This window comes from Dendronephthya gigantea, unplaced genomic scaffold (genome assembly GCF_004324835.1).
Source record: "Dendronephthya gigantea isolate DGI-Jeju-01 unplaced genomic scaffold, DenGig_1.0 000012F, whole genome shotgun sequence".
In the NCBI taxonomy this organism is placed as follows: domain Eukaryota; kingdom Metazoa; phylum Cnidaria; class Anthozoa; order Malacalcyonacea; family Nephtheidae; genus Dendronephthya; species Dendronephthya gigantea.
The window spans coordinates 1,154,123-1,174,123 of record NW_021163022.1 but is presented as its reverse complement, the minus strand read 5'-3'; the positions used below and the strand labels follow the sequence as shown (position 1 = coordinate 1,174,123).

The following is a 20,001-nucleotide window of genomic DNA, read 5'->3' as shown; positions in this document are numbered from 1 at the left end:
TGTCAAATATCAATACGAAAAGAATGGCTTTCTTTTCCATTGGGCATAAATCACTCTAGCAGCCATATTGTGCATAACAAGCTCTATTCATATGATCTTCATTCATTTCATTGAAATCCTTATCTAATTTATTAAACAGACGAAAAACACTGACCGCACAACATGACGCTTCCGCAAACGTGACTCATAACCGGAGAAGGATTGCATAAAAAAGCCTAATCTCTGTAGGCAAGATCGGAAACTACACTATGAATATCCCGTAGGCCCTAGAACACCAGACAGCAACCAAATATTTCTGTTCGAAAACCGTATCGTCCCCCTAACACTATACAATTTCTTCACGGTTAATCGTGAATATGCTTTGTCATTATTGGGCAAGAGTTGTTTATGTTATTTTATAGAAATTAATTTCTTCACAACAGTGTCTGCATGTCCATTTCTGTTATTCTGTAAATGCTAAGTGGCTGATTTGATCAACATATTTGACAAGTCAAATATTGATGATTTTCTCGTCTTTTCTGCAGTCATTTAAATTTGGGGAAAGTGGCGTCAACCACGTCATTTTGTGATTATGTGCTACAAAAAATAACAATATACAATGCAGTCTGTTATGATGTAAATGATTTTGTTTTAGTAAGTTTGAAGTAATAAACCTTTCTCATAATGACGTTCTAGATGTTCCACGGCGTTTGACGTCATGAGAGAGGTCTATTACCAAAAACTCACTTCAAAGTTGAACCCCGAAACCCGTTTCAATTTTACGCGAAAGTCGGATTCGGCTTACATTAAAATGTAGGAAAAATATACGGACCATTTTTAAAATTTGAAATGGCACCCTTTCCCTCCCTATTTATTAGGTTCAGCCTTGCTCTTATCCACTACTGATTATGATCCCAACGCATTTGGCTAAATTCGTGGAAAGTCATCCAAATTTCCCTCGCGACGGCTCCAAGGCCAAGGTGGCGCTAAACTGAATGTCATGACGTCTGTAACAGCTGAATACTAAACGTTCTCAAAAAAAACGTTTAATAATAATCTTACAGTCAAGGCAGTTAGCTATATAAGAGTCTAGAAATACAAGAGTAACGACGAGCAATGACTTGTATATATAGTCGTGCATGACCGTTAATTTTACTTTATGTGTTTTCAAATGCGGGTATCTAGGTACCTGCTAAAATATATATAATTCAGCCACAAAATTCCTGTTTACAATCCCTATATAATGTACGCCCCCGTTTTCTTCAGAAATGAATAATTAAACATGATATTTACAAATTTGAGAGCTGTTTGAAAGCCTTGTAGTCGCTATGTAAGACGCCTTGCTGTGGTCTATGACTGTGTATGATGCTTCCTAATAACTTTGCTATTTTTTCCAATCAAAATGGGCAAAAAACCTAGTAAATTAAAGCCTGAAGTTCTTCAGGAACTTGTGAACAAAACATATTGTGAGTATTAACTTCAATTGCTCTAGTATATGCAAGCCATAGGAGATATCCTAGTATATGTTATGGTAATTACATCATGAGGTAGACATTTATTATTTAGTCATAATAGACGTATTCTACTGTCTTTTAGTTAACGAAAAAGAACTGCAACGTTGGTAAGTTCTGCAAGAACTGTTATATTATAAAGTTATGCTTCTTTTAGTTAAATTTTGGTTGCTGTAGTTCTGGATAAGCCCCGTCTCAATGAATAATGACTAATGTTGACCAAAACCGTATCGCAGTTGTGTTGGCTGGCGTTGCCGGCTCAAACTTCGCGGTTTGTTGAATGTCCAAGTTAATCAAAATATGAATAAATAGTGAGGTGTTCACGAAATGGACGATTTACTTAACACCAACAGTTGTCAATGCAAGGCTTTTAAAACAATTCTTCCGAGGATAACGCGAGGATCCATTCAAAAGTTATGCATTCATGTTTATTTTGATAGAGAGACAATGAATATAATTTGCGAATGCATATTGTCTAGATTGTCTATGATCCGAGGTTAGCTTAAAGATTCGGATTAAGGACGGTAGAAAACACCGCTTTGTACTTTTTAGTTTAATACGTAAACTCATATAATCCATATTTGAAAACTCGTATAATTGAAATTTATATATAAGTATATAAGATAATTTATATATATCTATGCATGGATATATATTCTGTACCATGTTCTGACCAGGGGCAGGGTTTTAGTAACGTTCGGATGTTATCAATAAACTCTGCTAATTATAACAATTTATTTCATTATATACATTAAAAGAGCTCAACTGCTCAAGACTTTAAAACAAAAGTATACGGTTTTACCGGCGATACCGACCTTAGAATTGCATGCATGTTAACTAAACTATATACATATTTCATATATCTAATATAGGCACACTAACAAAAGTAGCTATATAATACATATTTCATAAATTTAAGAGGCACTCTAACTAAACTATACATATTCTAATATAGGCATAAAGGTTTCTTAAAAGACTGTCCGAATGGCAATTTGAACCAAGAGGTAAGTGACATGCCTGCAGGCGTGTATGTATTTAAGCAAAAACCTCACACATTCTAAGACTTTCTTCAAAAGTTCGACACAGAAATTTCGTTTCTTATTTTCGAGAGCGCCTTTTCTTCATCAAATGAAAATATTTAAGGTGAAACGTCAGGGAAAAGAAAACTCTTAGTCGGATAGAAATTCACCGGGTTACATATAAAATAATTACGAGTTGATTGTGATCATGAATGCACCCAGTGAGTTGACTGTATAAATGAGCTTTTAGACGATAACGCCATTAATAGCCATCGAAGAACCAATTATATTGATAATTATACTTCTTTGTTGTAAAAAGTGAGTTGAAATGAAAAAATTTCACGGATCAGTTTTTATTGGGAACCTCAACCACTGCTCTATATCAGCTTGTATATATGAATTTTCCATGCAGTTAAAAAAATGTTGATCCGAACCATATTTACTTTGTCTGCTTTCGTTTCCTCGTCAAAAATATTTAAAAATATAACAAAGCCTTTTGAGTAGACTTGCAGTTTCGCTGTTATCGTCTTTCTGAAACGACAGCTTAATGAAAGATAAAACATCGATTAATTGACGTAAAACATGTTATTTATATACCTAATGGTGAAGTAATTATACAATATAGCGAGGGGAGCTGATACTAGTCTTTGTCTGTCCCTAATTACATGGATAAAATCCAGCGAAAAGCCTCTTTCATGATGAAATTGATTGTTCACCATGCAGTAATGTCATTCATGTGTATACTATACTCATTCCTTTTTATTATGTTATACAACTTACAAATTAATTATTCAAATGTAGCTACATATGAACTTTTTTTATGAAGATGTATCATGAAAACGAGTAGAGATTTTACTCAAATTTATTATAAATATAGCTATAAATATAAATTCACTTTTCTTCTCGCTATAGGAATTTGCAGGAATATATAAACAATTCTTCCCTTATGGCGATCCCTCTGAATTTGCCGCATTTGTTTTCAACGTGTTCGATGTGAACAAGGTATTATCACAATTTACAAGTTAACACGCGTATAAAAACCTTGTATCTCGCATTTTGGTCGAATTCAATTCAAACAATAGGTAATGATTAGATGAGAACATCATTTGCATTTGGTGGGACTAAAGCCAGTATCAAACGTACTGCTTCTTATGTGCCTAACGCATTTAAAACAATAGTTAATCAATTAAGATGCATGTCTCATATCTATTCTTAATGCGTTCGACACATGAGAAACACGACACGTTTGAAACAGGCCTAATTTGAGGTCTATTCAGTGTTCACACGATCGAATTTTGTTGTATCCAATTCAGTATAGAATACAGTGTGTTTTTTTTAAGTACTACATTGGCTTCAGTAGATTTGCCGTACATTTATAGCAAGTCAATGGAATATATAAAATATCCGTCACAAGTGAATTGGATCCAACAAAATTGGATCGAACAGATCTTCGTTTGACTTCAAATGCGACTTATACATCATAGTCGGTTTCAGACGTGAAACGTCGAACTTTTCATTTGCTGAATTTAATGCAAATGAAAAAAAAACAATTAATGAATAATGATATAGGTTTGGAGCTGAAACGGGCGTAAACTAGGGCAGGACTAAAGTTTCAAATTGACCGAAGAAAGAATTATTGCAAGCAGATGAAAGTCTACAGCTGTTCTTGATGCACACGCGTATACTAAAATAAACTGCACACGTAACTAAAGTCAAAAATCTTTAATTTTACGTCAACTTCGTTAGTACCGGCTTAAAAGCTGACGTAAAATCATAGAACATCACCTGCTTAATCGTTATCCAGTTGTGATGAAAATTTGATTAAAGTTCCTCACGCCGATGATACGATAATATTGTGTACCATTGACCATGATAATATTTCTTAGCTATAACGCCCATTGAAATGGCTCCTTGAATTCTCAGGCTTAAGTAGGATATTTGTCGTCATTTGAAAATTGAAATCAACTGGCTTTCAGTATAGTTGATAAACCGTCTACACCATATGCTTCACGTTTTCAACCACAGTACAACTAGTGTCAACTACTATACTCACCTGTCGCTCTAGACTTGCAATATAGGTTGAAATTTCTTGTGTTTTGTGGTGTTCACTGCTCAGTGTCAGTGAGTTGGGTGAAATTTTGCTGAAACATTGACATTGTGTTTACTGTTTCGAACATTTAAAACGCATCAAATCAGCAACACATATAATGTTTTCCCTTTAGGATGGAAGCATTGAATTTGAAGAATTTATCAGTGCTTTATCAGTGACCTCAAGAGGAAGTCTGGATGAAAAATTACAATGTATGTATATAGCTCCAAAAACATTTCCAGTTAATTTAAGCTGTTGCATGGCCTGTTTCGTATTATTAAAGATAACTTAGATAAGTATAATGCATCTCGACATATCATCGTTAAACAGCAAAATCCTGAACGCTATTTTACAGGGGCTTTTAAGCTTTATGACTTGGACAATGATGGTTTTATAACCAGAGGGGAAATGCTTAACATTGTGGAATCGATATATAAAATGGTGGTAAGTTACCATCAATTACCATTTTATTTTACATAAATTTATATTCGGACCGAACGGAACATCTTATACAACTATACACTGGACTGTTTTGCAGAATCCCCAATCGATCCCGCGCACACTGGTCCACGTAAAAAACCACTCAGGGGACTGTATTCTATCGTTTATTTAAAGATTCTATTTACAGCGTGAGTTCATGCTTCCTCTACGATCTGACTCAATGATGGTATCAAAATTCAATGCAAGCGTTAATTAATAGTGCTATATTACATTACAACGTGTCTTTGTGCCGAATCAACAATGTGTCCTTGTGACGTATTTACAAACAACTAAACTATATTTACATAAAGTGCTCACGTAACTGTTACACGCGGAACTGGCGGCGCTGCGCGGGGACCTACAACATCCCACCCACCTTGATTCATACACGTCTATGAATCAAGCATCGCCCTTGTCTTCGCTTTTGAAATCTCAGCAGCAGCTCGTCTCGGACGCTCATGCAGATCATGCAAGGAACCCTCTGCCTCACCTGAAGGGGTATTCCCTTCCGTCCCGTTCCCACCCGGTTGAGCTTGAATTTCCAACGGGTAAAGTTTCTGCACCGGTCTTTTCAGGTAAACTGGTTTACCCTTTCCTGCTATCTTAACTTAGCACCCCTAACCTCGCTGTCATTTCCTAAAATTAGCTGTTCTACCTTCCCTAGTTTCCACTTGCCTCGCTTCTCTCCTTCTCCATAAACTACAACTACTTCGCCCTCCTTCAAACTTCTTGCCTTTCGATTACCACTTTTATGAAACTCTCGTAACCCTATGAGATACTCACTTTGCCATCTGGTCCAGAAATGTTGTAATTTCAATGTAATATATTTGAATCTTTCTCCACAACTACTTTCCTCTCTAGCTACCTCCCTCCGTGGTATGAAATTAATTGCTCTTCCGTAAATTAAGTGTGATGGCGTTAATACATCGCCTTCGAATTCTTCATATTCTTCTGTCAATGGTCTGGAATTTAATGTGCCTTCTATCTCTACTAATACTGTGTTAAGTTCATCTACTGTTAATTTGGCATTGCCTAAAACCTTCCTGAGGCATCGTTTAACACTCCTAACCATTCGCTCGAAAAACCCTCCCCACCAAGGCGATCTTTCTAAGTTAAACCTCCAAGTTACGCGCTTCGTTAATAATTCTGCTTTTACTTTAGGTTGATTAAACAACTTCTTTACTGCTCTCTCTGCTGCCTTAAACGTCTTGGCGTTGTCTGACACTATTAGGCTCGGCATTCCTCTCCTCGCTGCAAATCTTCTCATGCAACACAGAAATGTCTCCGCAGACAAATCACGCACTAGCTCTAAATGTATTGCTCGAGTCACACAACAGGAAAATAATGCGATATACGCCTTCTTGGATGCCTTGGTGCAACACCTAACAAACAATGGACCTGCAAAATCTACTCCAACATTAGAAAAAGGAGCAGCTTCCTTCACTCGAAAGCCTGGTAAATCTGCCATCTGTCTCCCCCCATATGCCCTTCCTTCTAATTTCTTACAGGTGACGCATTTACCTATAACTCGCTTTACCATTTGCCTTCCCTTCACGACCCAATATTTCGTCCTTAGCCTGCCCAAGGTTGCCCTAACCCCACAATGGTGCACTTCACTGTGACATTTTCTGACAATCAGCTCAGTTAATCTATTATCCTTGGGAATAATGATTGGGTGTTTCGTGTTGTACTCTAGCTCAGAGTTACGCAGTCTACCCTTACATCTTATGATACCTCCTTCTTCCATCAAGCCTAGACTGTTACTAATCTGGGCGTACTTTTTAGCCTTCTTTAACTCTGCCTGAGCCTGTTTAATCCATCTATTTTCCGCCTCGTCAAGCTCCTCTACTGCCAATTCTCCACAGCGCTTTTCCATGCCCTTAGACTTTGCTCGTGCATTGAACCCAAACCTAAGTACCCATGCTGTTACTCTGAAAAGTCGTTCCGCTGTCCCATAATCCTCCAGATTTATCACTTTGCTTATACTAGCTAACTCTTTACTACTAGCTACGACCATTACGGAAGACTTTCGTTCTTCTTCTAAGACCGTACTTGTTTTGGCAGCAGCCTCAAATTTCGGCCACTCCTCCTTAGACCTAATAAGCCAATCAAGCCCCACCCACCATAGCTTGTTATCCTTCAATTGTGAAGCAACTACACCCCTAGACCCTATATCCGCGGGATTTTCCACCCCAGGACAATGTCCCCAATCCTCCTTGTTTGTTAATTTCAGGATTTCATTTACTCTGTGGCGGACGAATTGTTTCCACTCACCGTTGTTCATTATCCAGTAGAGTGCTGTCATGCTATCAAGCCACAACTTCGTATTATCTATACTAACCTGGTTTTCTAATGAATCTTTCACTGACTTTAGTAACTGCGCTAAGAGCCTCGCAGACATTAACTCTAACCTTGGAATGCTAGTTGTTTTAAGAGGTGCTACTCTTACCTTTGATGTTAACATGCGGACATAACTTCCTACATTTGTATAATAAACAACATATACTACCGCACAATATGCTTTCTTACTAGCGTCGCCAAACCCATGTAATGTGCACCCTAAAACCTCTTCCGCTGGATGTTGGTATATGCATCGAGGAATAGTGATTTCCTTGGTCTCAATCAAATCCCTATACCAGATTTCCCACTTTCTTAAAGGCTCTTCCTTAAAGCTGTCGTCCCAACCCGTCTTACTATTACAAACCTCCTGGAATAAGATCTTGGCACTAACTATCAATGGACTTATTATCCCTAGAGGATCGAACAAACTGGCTAAAATGCTCAGGAGGTTCCGCTTTGTTGGCGATAACGTCTCTGCCTTTTCTCCCACCTTGGAAATTTCAAATTTCAGTTCGTCTTTGTGGTTATCCCACACCTGCCCTAAAACCTTATGGCCCTTTGACTCACCCCCTACTGCTCCCAAAGATAACCTAGCATATGTTTCCTGATCATTGATGCTTTGTTCTGACGAACCCTGATCTTTTTCGTGAATCTCTAGTTTACTCCTTAACACCTCACTGTTGGTCAACCACTTCCTTAATCTAAAACCCCCTTGTGCCATTCTTGTCTTAGCCTTATCATAAAGTTCAAAGGTCTTCTCTACCGTACTCTCACCACTGACCAGGTCGTCAACGTAAAAACTTTCCTGCAACTTTCTTACAAATGCAGCATCTATTTCGTTATACTTTGTTAAATGATGCCTTAAGGTTGCATTCAGTAGAAATGGTGATGCATTCACTCCAAAAACTACTCTACAAAACCTATAAACAACTATCTCCAACTTATCACTTTCTATATCATTGACCCACAAAAATCTCAAACAATCTCTATCCGCCTTATCTACTTCAACATTCAAAAATGCCTTTTCTATGTCACCAACTAAAGCAATCCTATTTTCTCTGAACCGTATTAATATGCTGTATAATAATGGATTGAGAGAAGGCCCAACATGTAGGCAGTCGTTAAGCGATGTCCCAGACTTACCTTCCTTGGATGATGCGTCATAGACGATCCGGAGTTTAGTGGTCACTGCCTCCCTGCGAATTACTGCCTGGTGTGGTAAATAATGAACCCTTTCAACCTTCTCTAATGCAGATACTGGCTCCACTATCCCTCGCTCTACCTGGTCTCTGATGATAGAATCATACTCTGCTAACAATGCTGGCTCTTTCCTCAGTCGTCGCAGCTGACCCTTCATTCTACTTAAGCTATTTGCATAGTTGTCAGGCAACTTCTTATGGCTCTCCTTCCAGGGCAGTTTGACTGAATATCTACTTCCTGTAAATGATATTTCATCTAAAAACTCTTCATGTACCTTATCTTCCTCACTAATGCCTAACCCTTCAAAACTCCATAATTTTTGCACATTACTCTCCAAACTGTCTTCACTACTCAATCTCTGTGCTACAAAATTCACTTGGACTGGCTCCGCTCTCTCAATGTCTTGTACTCTCAGCGGTCCTGATAAAACCCACCCTAATTCTGTTTCTATAGCAACAGGTTCTCCTGATTTACCTCTCTTGGTTGTCCCTGTCTGAAAGCTCCAAAGGTAGTCTGCCCCTATCAGAACATCTACTTCTAACTCATCTTCTGACTTAGAAACATCTGAAAACCATATACCTTCCAGATGTTTATACTCCCTCCGCGCTATCTCTACATGGCTATTTCCTATGCTACATATTTCCGGCACTACAAATGCTTCCAGTGTGATAACCTTATTTCCGTTAAGAGGTTCAAGCTTTAATTCAACCACTTCCCTGTGCTCGGCTTTTACGCATTTTTGACCGAACGTATTAATTCCTAACAATTCCCTTCTTATACCCCTGGGATTCGCGAGACCAGCTGCTTTGGAAGTAACAAAGGAACGATGACTTCCCGCGTCAAAGAGGACCCGCACCTTAACCACCCTTTCCCCCTTAAAACGCCACGTGCAGTCTGCAAGGCAACCAGGCTACCAGTTCCAGCATGCAAGTTACTATTAGGAGTAGTCACATGCACATTCGTGTTATTGGGTACGTTTTTACATTCGTCATTAGGCTTGGGTATTTCGTCATGCTTACCCTCGCTCTTAGGACTCATTTCGCACAGTGCAACATGATGAGCCCCATCACAAACACTACATTTGTTCTCGACCTTACAACTACTGGCTCTATGACCCTTAGACAAACAAACAAAACATCTACCGTATTTGCGAGCCAAACTCTTTCGTGTCTTCGGATCCTTTACTCCCTCACAGTTCTCGTGTTTGTGGATCTTCAGGCAGAAAGCACAGTTTCCATTCCTTTCACTCGCTATTAACGTGGATGCAGTTCCATGTTGTTGACCATATTTTCTACCCGACGCCGAACTCCCATCGTTTCTTTCGTACTCTCGACCCGACCTCGATCCCACCGCATCGTGCGCTTCACGTAGTTCGAGCTCTTTCTCAAAGGCTTGTAGCATTTCCTCCATTGACCACTCCAGGAAGTTCTGCCCTCTCGTAATAGTCAAGCGAAACTGCTCGGGCAGCTTCTCCATGATCGTCGGAACAACAATAGCGGAATACGAGTTCTCGTTCACCCCAGGGCTCTCAAGGCGCGGTTATTCGTTTCGCAGCTGTCAAACAACTTCCGTAGTCTCTGCGTGTCCCTTTCTTTGTAAACTGCCGGCAGTTGTATGAGTTCATTCACGTGTGCTCGTTGAACTATGCTTTTCTTTTCAAACCGTTTCTTAAGCAATTCCACTGCACAGTTGTAGTTTGTCCCTGTTAACGCTAAGCCGGCAATTGTAGACTTCGCTGGTCCTTCCAAATATCCGCGCAAATATGCAAACTTGTCAACGTCAGACAATGCGTCATTGTTGTCTATCGAGCTTGAAAACCCATCCCAAAACTCGGGCCACTCACATACTTTACCGTTGAAGTTCTTAAGCTTTAGTTTCGGAAGCTTTGCTCTGACGATCTTTCCCGCACTGGCTGTCGATATACGGCTCTGGTCTAGGTTTCCTTCGTCTGGCGTCGTCAACAATGGCAGTCTTTGTTCACCGGATTCCCGCAGCGCGTCGTCGATTTTCATCAATGTCCTTTCAAATTCTGCGACCGCTTCGTCTGAACTTTCGACCTCTTTATTGAGCTGTGCTTCGGCGTCTTCATCTCCCGAGGCGCTTAGTATGTCAATGATCTGTTCATCGAGTTCCTTTAACCTCTTGACTTTCTCTCGTAACGTGACCTGGCTTTGTCTCAGCCATGTCAAATCCCTTTCTGCTTTCTCGTCAATCGCTCTCGGAATCGTTTCAACTATCTTCGCTACAAGTTTACTAGCCGAAGCTCTATGAGCTCCTCTCACCCGTCTTTTCCTCGTCAGATCGTCCATACCTTTCGTTGTTCCACTTCACGCTAAATCTTTTACACACGACGGCAGCGCAAATATCACTCGCTCTTTGTCCGCAGCCTCGTTCACCTTTCACAAATCCGGTTCGAAGGACCACTGTTTTGCAGAATCCCCAATCGATCCCGCGCAGACTGCTATTCTCGAAAATGTGTATATGAAATTTATCTATATTTACCTTTTATCAAGAATTGTAATACCATTACATGATGCATGCAATTCAGGCTAGAATTGTTGATTTGGTACACTTTCGTGCCAGTGAAATTAAGAATTATTAAAAGTTATATTTGTGGTTTTCAGTCTAACATGGTGTCACTTCCGGAAGAAGAGAACACGCCAGAAAAACGTGTAAATAAAATATTTAATTTGATGGACAAGGTAAAAATACCACAGATAATAATCATACATAGATTATGAGCTGCGAATAATGTACGGTACCTTATTGCAATCTAAATCACCGTCCGCACAAGTAACATATTTTACAGTACCGTAGCCAGCCTGACAATTTGGCCCCGCTATGCTGATATTTTGGTGTTCATTGGCTGTGAAAACAATCAATTTCTAAGGAGATGAATAAATAAATTTGCATATATAGCGGGACAACTGAAATCGTCATACTGGCTACGCGCCTGCCACTGTCCGGCACGAGTCAGACTGGTATGAAACATATTAGGAAAAGGAGGTTGGTCAGATATCGATAACTGAAAGGCATCTTACTTAATACACAATTCTGCATGTATGTATAGGTAGGTTATCACATGATATAGGGTGATAAATATCCATAATCAATATTTTCATACAACATTAATTCAACCGATTTTACTGTTTTAGAATAAAGACGATAGACTGTCCATGGAGGAATTCCGAGAGGGATCAAAATCAGATCCTACAATTGTTCAAGCACTTTCGCTTTATGACGGATTAGTTTGACATTTTTTTGTATTTTACATTTTAAATGTTATGTCAGAACGGCGCCATTTTGGTTGATTTTACGAAATTACTACTTTAGCAAAATGAACCAGCGACAAAATAAGTTAAATAACAAGTCAAGTAAATATCAGCTGGGATGTAGACTTGACTACATATATATATGCAATGACATGTCAGGCAATTTTTGCTGTGTTTCTAAATTCTACTGAGAATCTCATTTTACATTAATTGTCAATATTCAGTCTGGAATATTCACTGCGCGCGCATGTTTTTTGCAGTGCGCGTACATTTCTAATCGATACTTGACCGTTCTTCAATACAAGCCGCAAAGTTGTCTCGCATTTGTATTATTTAATACAAAATACTATCTAAAACCTTGATGATATATCTATAAGCTTGGGCAAATCCGAGGACTATGAACACTGTTTATATCCGCGGTCTTCATGCATGACTATATAAATTTCTTCAGTGCAAAACTGAACTGACCAACGTTTTCCAATACTATTCCCATGAATAGTCGGTGAAGATTAAGCGATGACAACGTTTTAATGTACGAATCAGATGTATATACTATATATAATTGTAACACGTGATATTTCCAAGATATTGTTGCCAGTAGCGTAGCCAGCCTGACGATTTGCTCCGCTAATACTCTGGTGATCATTGACTGTGAAACAATAAATTTCTAAAGAAATGAATAATAATGTAACTCGAAATTTACATAGCGGGACAAAATCGTCAGGCTGGTACGTCACTGAATTTGCCATTATAATAAAGGCACATATTATGCCAACCAGCTTAAAACTCTAACGATACCAGTATGATAACGAAATCATTTCATTTTTAACCATTGGGAGAAACATTTAAAATTATTGAATATATGTAACTGAAATATGATTGCCGACAATTATACATACTCGGTAGCAGGATTTTTTTATTTGTATCGAATATGTATAGACTTCACTCAGCTTGCCTGGTTAAAACTTTTAAATGTAAATAAATGTATAAAGTATTTTACTGGTATTTTTTATTCAATCGAGTTTCTGTACATCTGCATGCATGCATGCAGTCTTGCATTGATTTCAATTTTTAAGTTTTAATAATTTATCCGCGTCTTTTATGGAGCTATAGAGGGCTTGACCGCGCAGGAAAAATTTGTTTCACCATCGAAAACAATACCTATAAATATTACTTTTACCGACACAACCCATGCATGATAACCATGTAGGAATCTTTCCTCTCGGCTTTCACAAGGCTTCCTTTTACAAAAATGGGCAATTCTGGAAAGGTTTGTTATATTTCAAACGTACGTTTTCTTTAAAATGCCTAAAAAGCTCTCCACTGAGATAATTATTGATAAACGGGACTGCTTCTCATGTGTCTCGACGGTCGACGGATGGTTATTGTTTGTGATCACTGGATAAAAAATTAAAGTGCTCCTTTTTGTCACCACCCACTAACAACTTTTTAAAACTCTTTGTGTTAATTGTTTACGTTCATGAAAACTTAATTTGCAAGGTGAAAACAATACAGGGTGTATCAAAAAAAACGCAACCACTTAATATTCTAAAATTCATATTGTTCATAAGCTCAATAGATTTTATGCCCCTGGGATTTTAAAATGGCTTCTAATCGTACAGTTCAACTGCTAATAGTCAAATCAGCTAAACTAATAATGGTGCAGCTAACAACCGAACAACGAGTTTTTATTGTCGTGCATGATAACTTGAATGCTATAACTGTCGACCTTGTAAAATAAATTGTAAATAAAATTTTACTCGTTAAGTACTTTCAATTCAGCTCGTTGGTTTACCCACCCGACTTTGTTTACCGACGATTGTGCCGCTAGAATATGATTACAAGCTTTCTCGCATTCCAGGGGCCAAACGTCTTTTGTGTTGTAGAACAAAGAGGATATTCATGAATATTAAGTGGTTGCGTTTTTTTTATACACCCTGTAGAATGTAGAGTATGGCACTGACACTGCTGGGAACAGCGGTAAACAATTTTTCGTTGTCCGATCAGTATGAATTTAGAGACAATGGATTTTTTGCATAATGAGTATTTTCCAATGGTACTGCGTGGTATAGGATCACCTAACCATTTTTTCAAATCATCTTGGCCGAGCTTCGAGTTCCATGCAGACCATAATTCTATATTGACCATAGCCATTATGGAACTGAAAGCGTATTCGGGAGGGTGTTAGAAAGAGCAAAACGAATCTCAACATCTCGTAACATGACAATGAATATCACTTCATGTAAATCGTGTCGTGTTGTTTGTACTAGTTAATGAGGAATCAAAGTTTTCAAATTGTCGGTGTATAGATGCATTGTCATTTGTTTCACAAACCTAAACCACATTCAGACAACGAAAGAAGATATGGACTCCAACAGGCAAAGGGCTGGCAGGAATAATGGCAGGAATAAGGGCTGGCAGCCGATTATTAAAGCCTGGTGCCGCAGCAGCAATGGTAACTCAAGGTATGTACAATAATACATAATTATATCTACTTATAGATGCATATGTCCACTTATAATTCGTTGTCAGCTAGCTAGCTTAACAACGAATCTTCTAAAATCATACCAATAACTAAATATGTTCATCAGTTCCCCAGTTGTCTTGCTTTGCACGTACGTACGTCGCCTCGGAGCAGGGGCGCCGGAACCACGGGGCCAGCGCTGTGCCCTTTGCTACCATATAAAAGTATCATAAATTCAACATTTAATCATGTTGCCTACTTTTCGCATAAAAACTAACCGGTAATATTATTGAAAATGTGTTCTCCCGTGGATTTGCAAGTTCGCATGTACTTGTAAAATTTGAGTTTCCTCTTCGTGTGGTTGCTAAAATGAATGTGCCCTTTTCTAAAACTCTGCCCACGCCGCCCTAAACTGCTTCCGGCGCCCCTGCCTCGGGGCGAGACCTGATATAATTGATATAATATAGCCTATAAACAGTATTTTAGACCCGTTTCAGACGTCAAACTTTTCATGTGCCGAATCGAATGCAAACGAACTTAAACAAAGACTTTAGATTCGGCTCATGAAAAGTTCGACGTCTGAAATGGGCCTTAGATGTCAACGAGGAAAGGCCTCTGGTTTTATTGTTCTACGATTTGAAGACGTGCTTTTGGAGTGCTGTGTACAAACATATAGTTTTACCAGTAGAAATTTGCCTAGAAAGTACTTATCGCGCTGGGTGCATGAAAAACGATGTGTGCATGCATGGCGCTTATTTTATGAGCGCCCTGGGTACGTGTGTCTTGGGGGGTCTACATGAATAGGTATTAGGAAGAATAATTTTGGCAGGAGGCACGTGCACCCCCTTTGCCAAATGGCTTTTTTTGTGTGATCACGTTTTCCTTTGTACCTTCTGTACTCGACGTTGAAATTCCACGTTTTTTTTCTTGGTGATTTTTAGAAAAGTTGTTGCACCAAACTTCTCGTACTGATGGAATGGGGGAGCAAATATATGTTGAATGCTAACGGAATATAGCATGTCTTAGACTGGATTGATAACAAGTAAGTTTAAAAATTGAATATTGTAATAATTATCATTAGAACTCCGTTTCACAAATACTCACGTACATATACGTACACTAAATAAAATTTAACCTAATTTAATTCTTCCATATTGGCAATGGATGAGCCTCAGTATTGAAAACATATTTATCCAAAGGAATAATCTCAGTGTCACCAAACAAGAGAAATAAGTATTTCAAAGTCTCGCCCAGAAAAAAGCTTTCCATCTTGTCACGGTAACCTGGTTTATGAGCATCTTTCACGTTTTTTATCGAAGAATATCCACCGCCTTCAATTTTTGTATGTTTTTCAAAAGCCTGAAATATTTTCCAGCCGTAGTCCTGGTATTTCTTATCCCCAGTTATGCGATGTAAAAGAAATAAAGATTCCACTGTTTCTGGCCGGAGAAGATTGTGAGCATCGAGAGGCTATGAAAAGAGAAAAATTTACTTAAGGTTATTTTCTACTTTCTTTCGAAAATCGGCTCATGCGGCCGGACGGGCTAAAAAACTAAAAAGGTTTTAGTCTTTACACTATCTGAACGTTTGTTGTGTCTGAATGTAGAAAAAAAGGGAAAAACTCGGAAATTTAACGCTAAATTTTCCATTGAACGACTCCACTAGACAATATATTGTTCAATGAAACTTTACAGCTTCAAATTCAGTATTTTAATCATATAGGAACTAGGAAGTCGTGAAAAAAAACAGTAACCTTAAATAAATAACTCTAACCTTTACAATAATGTCGTCACGATCATTTCCGGCTGTGTTAAAGTACGCAATTTCTGGACTCAACCCGGTTGACATGCGAGCGTACATTTCATAACATGTTTCCATTAATTCTTTGCCCAACTTTAAGTGACTTTCATCTAAGCCATTATGATAGCCCAAGGCTAAATTACCAGCCATGAAACATACCAAATGGTCCTGAATAAAACAGAAAGCGAATAACACTCTTGAAGTTAAAACATGATCACTACAAGCTATGAAGCTAATATTTAATATTTTATAACTTAATCACACAAACCGCAACGCTCTTTCTGTAGATTGCAAAAGTTCAGTAAACAGTAGCGTAGGAGCATATTTTAAGGTAGAGACGCTGAAATTATTTGCAATGGTGCGGGCATCGATCTTCGGGGGGAGGGAGGGGGTGACATCCCACTTGTTAAGAACTAGGGGACTGAACCTCCCAAGACCCTTACGTCACAGGCAGTAAGGGACGTGTAATTTCTTCACTTTATTGCTGCTGTTTGTCTTGCTCATAGATCTCTTACCATTTTAGGACTGAATTCTGATCCTTGGAGTAATTCACCAATGTAGGTGAGTTTGTTTGGAGAAGATTTTCGAACGAGTCTGTCCATGACACCTTTCATTGACTCGTTGTAATCATCCAATAAACTAAGCAGCGAGAATATTAAAATATTATTAATTATATTGATTAATTTTATATCAGTTCCAAATAGTAGTGTCATCATATTGATCTCAAATGTGCCCTCATTGATAGACAAAAAAGCTCGGCGTCAATGTTTCGACCAAAGGGCCCTCGTCAGGAGAGTTAGTATGTTTTTTTGTATATTACATTTGGTTGTATTATTGCATGGATTGTATTAGTGACTCAAACGAGTTGACTAAGTATTGCAATGTTTCAACTCAGCTGAGCTGTGTTCATCACTGTAATGAATAAACAATGAAATGAGACACCAGAGTTACACCATGCAGAAAAATGACTTACTTTCTTTCCTTCTTCCCCCCTTGCAACCATTGTTTGAGGAGATATTCATAATAACTATCACCTCTGGCACCCAGTGTAATGGTACCACCTGATTGTAAATGACCATTATGTGGGCTGACATAAATTTGAACCAGACCATTCGGCTTATCCAAATTGTGAAAATGTCGGCTAACTTTCTCCACAGCTTCCTTTATAAATAAAATGTTAACAAATAATAACCTCTCAAAGAATTGGAAGCATCTTTATAGGGGAATGTTTTTCAGAAGGAATTTATCTTTCTAATCCTGATACTGTTCAGAAAATAATCCTCTCATGGAATAGGTGTTCTGCAACTGTGCAAAAAAAGACAAGAAAACATCTTTCTAGAGATTGACCTTCAGATGTTGAGAAATGCTTATTGACTCTGTTTTTGCAATTTGTTTAGGCACCTGCTGTGGAACTATCAAGAATGTTATCAAGGCACTGCCACATTGCTTTCTGGTTACTAAACCATTCAAAAAGATGTTTGGTGAAGGTGGGACTTGACACTTGATCTCACCTTAAATTTTGGCTCACCAGACACCCGTGATAATTCTCTAAACTCTAGTTGTATGGTTGTTACTTCAGATGTGGTACTATATGATGACCAGTCTGGGCCTTTGGCTTCTCCTGACAGTAAATTGACATCAGCATATGGAACACCGGATGCAGTTTGGAATGCTGGCATTAACTTGTTGCCTAGTTCGACCTGAAATAATTGTTAAAATGTATACAATAATAGATTGATGAAAAGGTACTGTATGTATATACATTTTCCTCATTGTAAGTGTGGTCATTGACATATTTTTTGTTCGATAATACCATACATCATGTGTTTCACACATATTAAATTTAATCAACTTACAGCTTTATTCAAGAATTCTTTATCACCAGTTAAATGATGTGTACTTAACAGACTTCCCAAAACTCGAATTGTCACCTCAAATAGATTGACATATCTATTTTTATCAAAATGAAGTGAATCTTTGACCCAATCTCGTGCTTCATTAAATTCCTGTTTCAAATCCATGATCCACATTGTATCCAATGAATCAACTATGGTTAATCCAATATCAAACCATGTGCTATATCCTCGAGATAGTGGCCGAAGTTCATCTTTCCCCCACGCGTAAGCCTTGTACCCTTTCCAAGCATGTTTGAAAGCATCCACTACAGCTTTTTGCTTCGAATTATGTTCAGATGATTGGGGAATTCTTAGTAGATCACCTTTTTCAGAAACAGAATCCTTTTGATTGTTTTCAACTTTTACATCAGCAGCTTCTATGTTGTTTTGTTCTTTCTGATGTTCACCTTGCGACTGTTGTTCTTGATTCTCTTGAACTGGTTCAATATTATTTGATTGCTTAACCTTGCCATGCCTTCTGTTCCCATTTGGATTTATGATTTCTATTTTCTTATGATTATCAATCTCAACTGACTTTTTAGCATTTTTTCTTCTATCCAATTCATCAAGTCGCTCACTATAACCAATGTCTAATTTCTTTTTTGGTGGCCCTTTCTTTTTGACTAACGGTACCAAATTTGGTCTCTTCACAAATTTGGACTCCTTTTCATTCTCGAATGCTGCCTGTATTGGCAGGACATGTGGTTGATGTCCTTGGTTTGAGTCGAGATTTTCTGTGTATGTAAAATGGAAGTCTTTGTGAAATTTATATCCACCAATGCTAAGAAGGAGTGCGAAGCAAATGATAATTGTCTTTTCAAATGAGGTGAGTCTTTTCCATCTCTAGATTAGGAAAGAAGTGTTTATATAATAGATAAGAACCTTGCTAAAAACAAACTTTTTTGACAATCCAGCATGCATTCCATGCAAGTTGAATGCAATTATCATTCTGATGAATGCAAAAGAGGGCCTATGCCACATCTTCCTTCAATTTTGTTCAGAGTGGAATTTAAAGTGTCACATTTGTATGTGTGTTCAATACGTTCACATACGCCAGGGTACGAATCGTTTACGACAAATCTCATAGTGTAAATGGGCCTTAAGCATCATGTGTTACAAACTTCACTTGTTGCCTTATTACTCAAGTGATGAAAACATTTTTATACTTTAGACTCGTACTGTATGTTAGATTAGGGCATGAACCATGTATACGAGTGGTACAATCACAGCACCACTTCAGTGCAAATAAATCAAAGATTAAATCTAGCTTTGCATTATCATTTCGCATGTAAATATAAATATCAAGACGGAGATCCAAACAAACGTACTGACCCTCCACAAAGAGATCTTTCCTCGTCTATTTTTATCATTATCATAATTCCCTGGTATAGCGACAGTAATAAATTCGCGTTCTTGTACTTTCCCTCTGGTACTCATTGTGTTTCCTACTATCTCTGATCTTCCTGAATATCTGTCTGTATCATTTAAAACATCTGCGAAACATTTTTATAAAAGTTTAAATGTTTATTGTTGTCGTGGCGAGTTGGCGACCATTTTGAATATTTAAATTTTGATTTTTTTTACTCCAAAGCAAAATTGCCGAAAAATTTCTCGCGTTAGAATTATCGCGTATATTTACGCTGCCTATGATAATTTTTCATATTTCATCTAAATTTTTAATCTAAAAAGATATAAATCATATGATTGTTTCTATTTTTCTCTGTTCAACAAATTGAATGGAGGAGTATATTCTTGCTCTACTTGTGACGAGAGTAATTTTTCTCCGTTTTGCATTTTACATTCTTATTCTCATTTCTCAACAGACTCAACAGACTCAACTATAGTGTAAACAACTACCAAAGCTTCTGAGCCATCAAAATGTATGTTATAAATTCAGCAAATGTACTCTTTTTGAATTTTGATAGGTTTCTGTTCTGTGGAATTACTGCCAG

The 20,001-nt window shown here is 38.0% G+C and overlaps 2 protein-coding genes and 1 long non-coding RNA gene across 3 annotated transcripts; 2 read left to right on the top strand and 1 right to left on the bottom strand.

The window, feature by feature from the left end:
• The first annotated feature begins 1,278 nt into the window (after positions 1-1,278).
• Positions 1,279-12,557, top strand: LOC114519077 (neuronal calcium sensor 1-like). The gene is made up of 8 exons (XM_028539135.1): positions 1,279-1,445; positions 1,576-1,600; positions 2,446-2,494; positions 3,422-3,511; positions 4,732-4,810; positions 4,954-5,042; positions 11,243-11,320; positions 11,774-12,557. Exons 1-8 carry the CDS (start codon positions 1,382-1,384, stop codon positions 11,870-11,872), a joined length of 573 nt encoding a protein of 190 aa, XP_028394936.1. The 5' UTR covers positions 1,279-1,381; the 3' UTR covers positions 11,873-12,557.
• A 2,886-nt stretch (positions 12,558-15,443) lies between these two features.
• On the bottom strand, positions 15,444-19,595 carry LOC114519075 (endoplasmic reticulum mannosyl-oligosaccharide 1,2-alpha-mannosidase-like). Its single transcript, XM_028539133.1, has 7 exons — positions 19,382-19,595; positions 18,011-18,892; positions 17,666-17,854; positions 17,128-17,315; positions 16,670-16,793; positions 16,128-16,322; positions 15,444-15,824 (listed from the first exon to the last, which is right to left on the bottom strand). The coding sequence occupies exons 1-7, from the start codon at positions 19,484-19,486 to the stop codon at positions 15,495-15,497; spliced, it is 2,013 nt and encodes a 670-aa protein (XP_028394934.1). The 5' UTR covers positions 19,487-19,595; the 3' UTR covers positions 15,444-15,494.
• On the top strand, positions 16,908-17,826 carry LOC114519079. The gene is made up of 3 exons (XR_003686544.1): positions 16,908-16,949; positions 17,552-17,641; positions 17,734-17,826. It is a non-coding gene; the product is annotated as an uncharacterized LOC114519079 (long non-coding RNA).
• Positions 19,596-20,001: the final 406 nt, after the last annotated feature.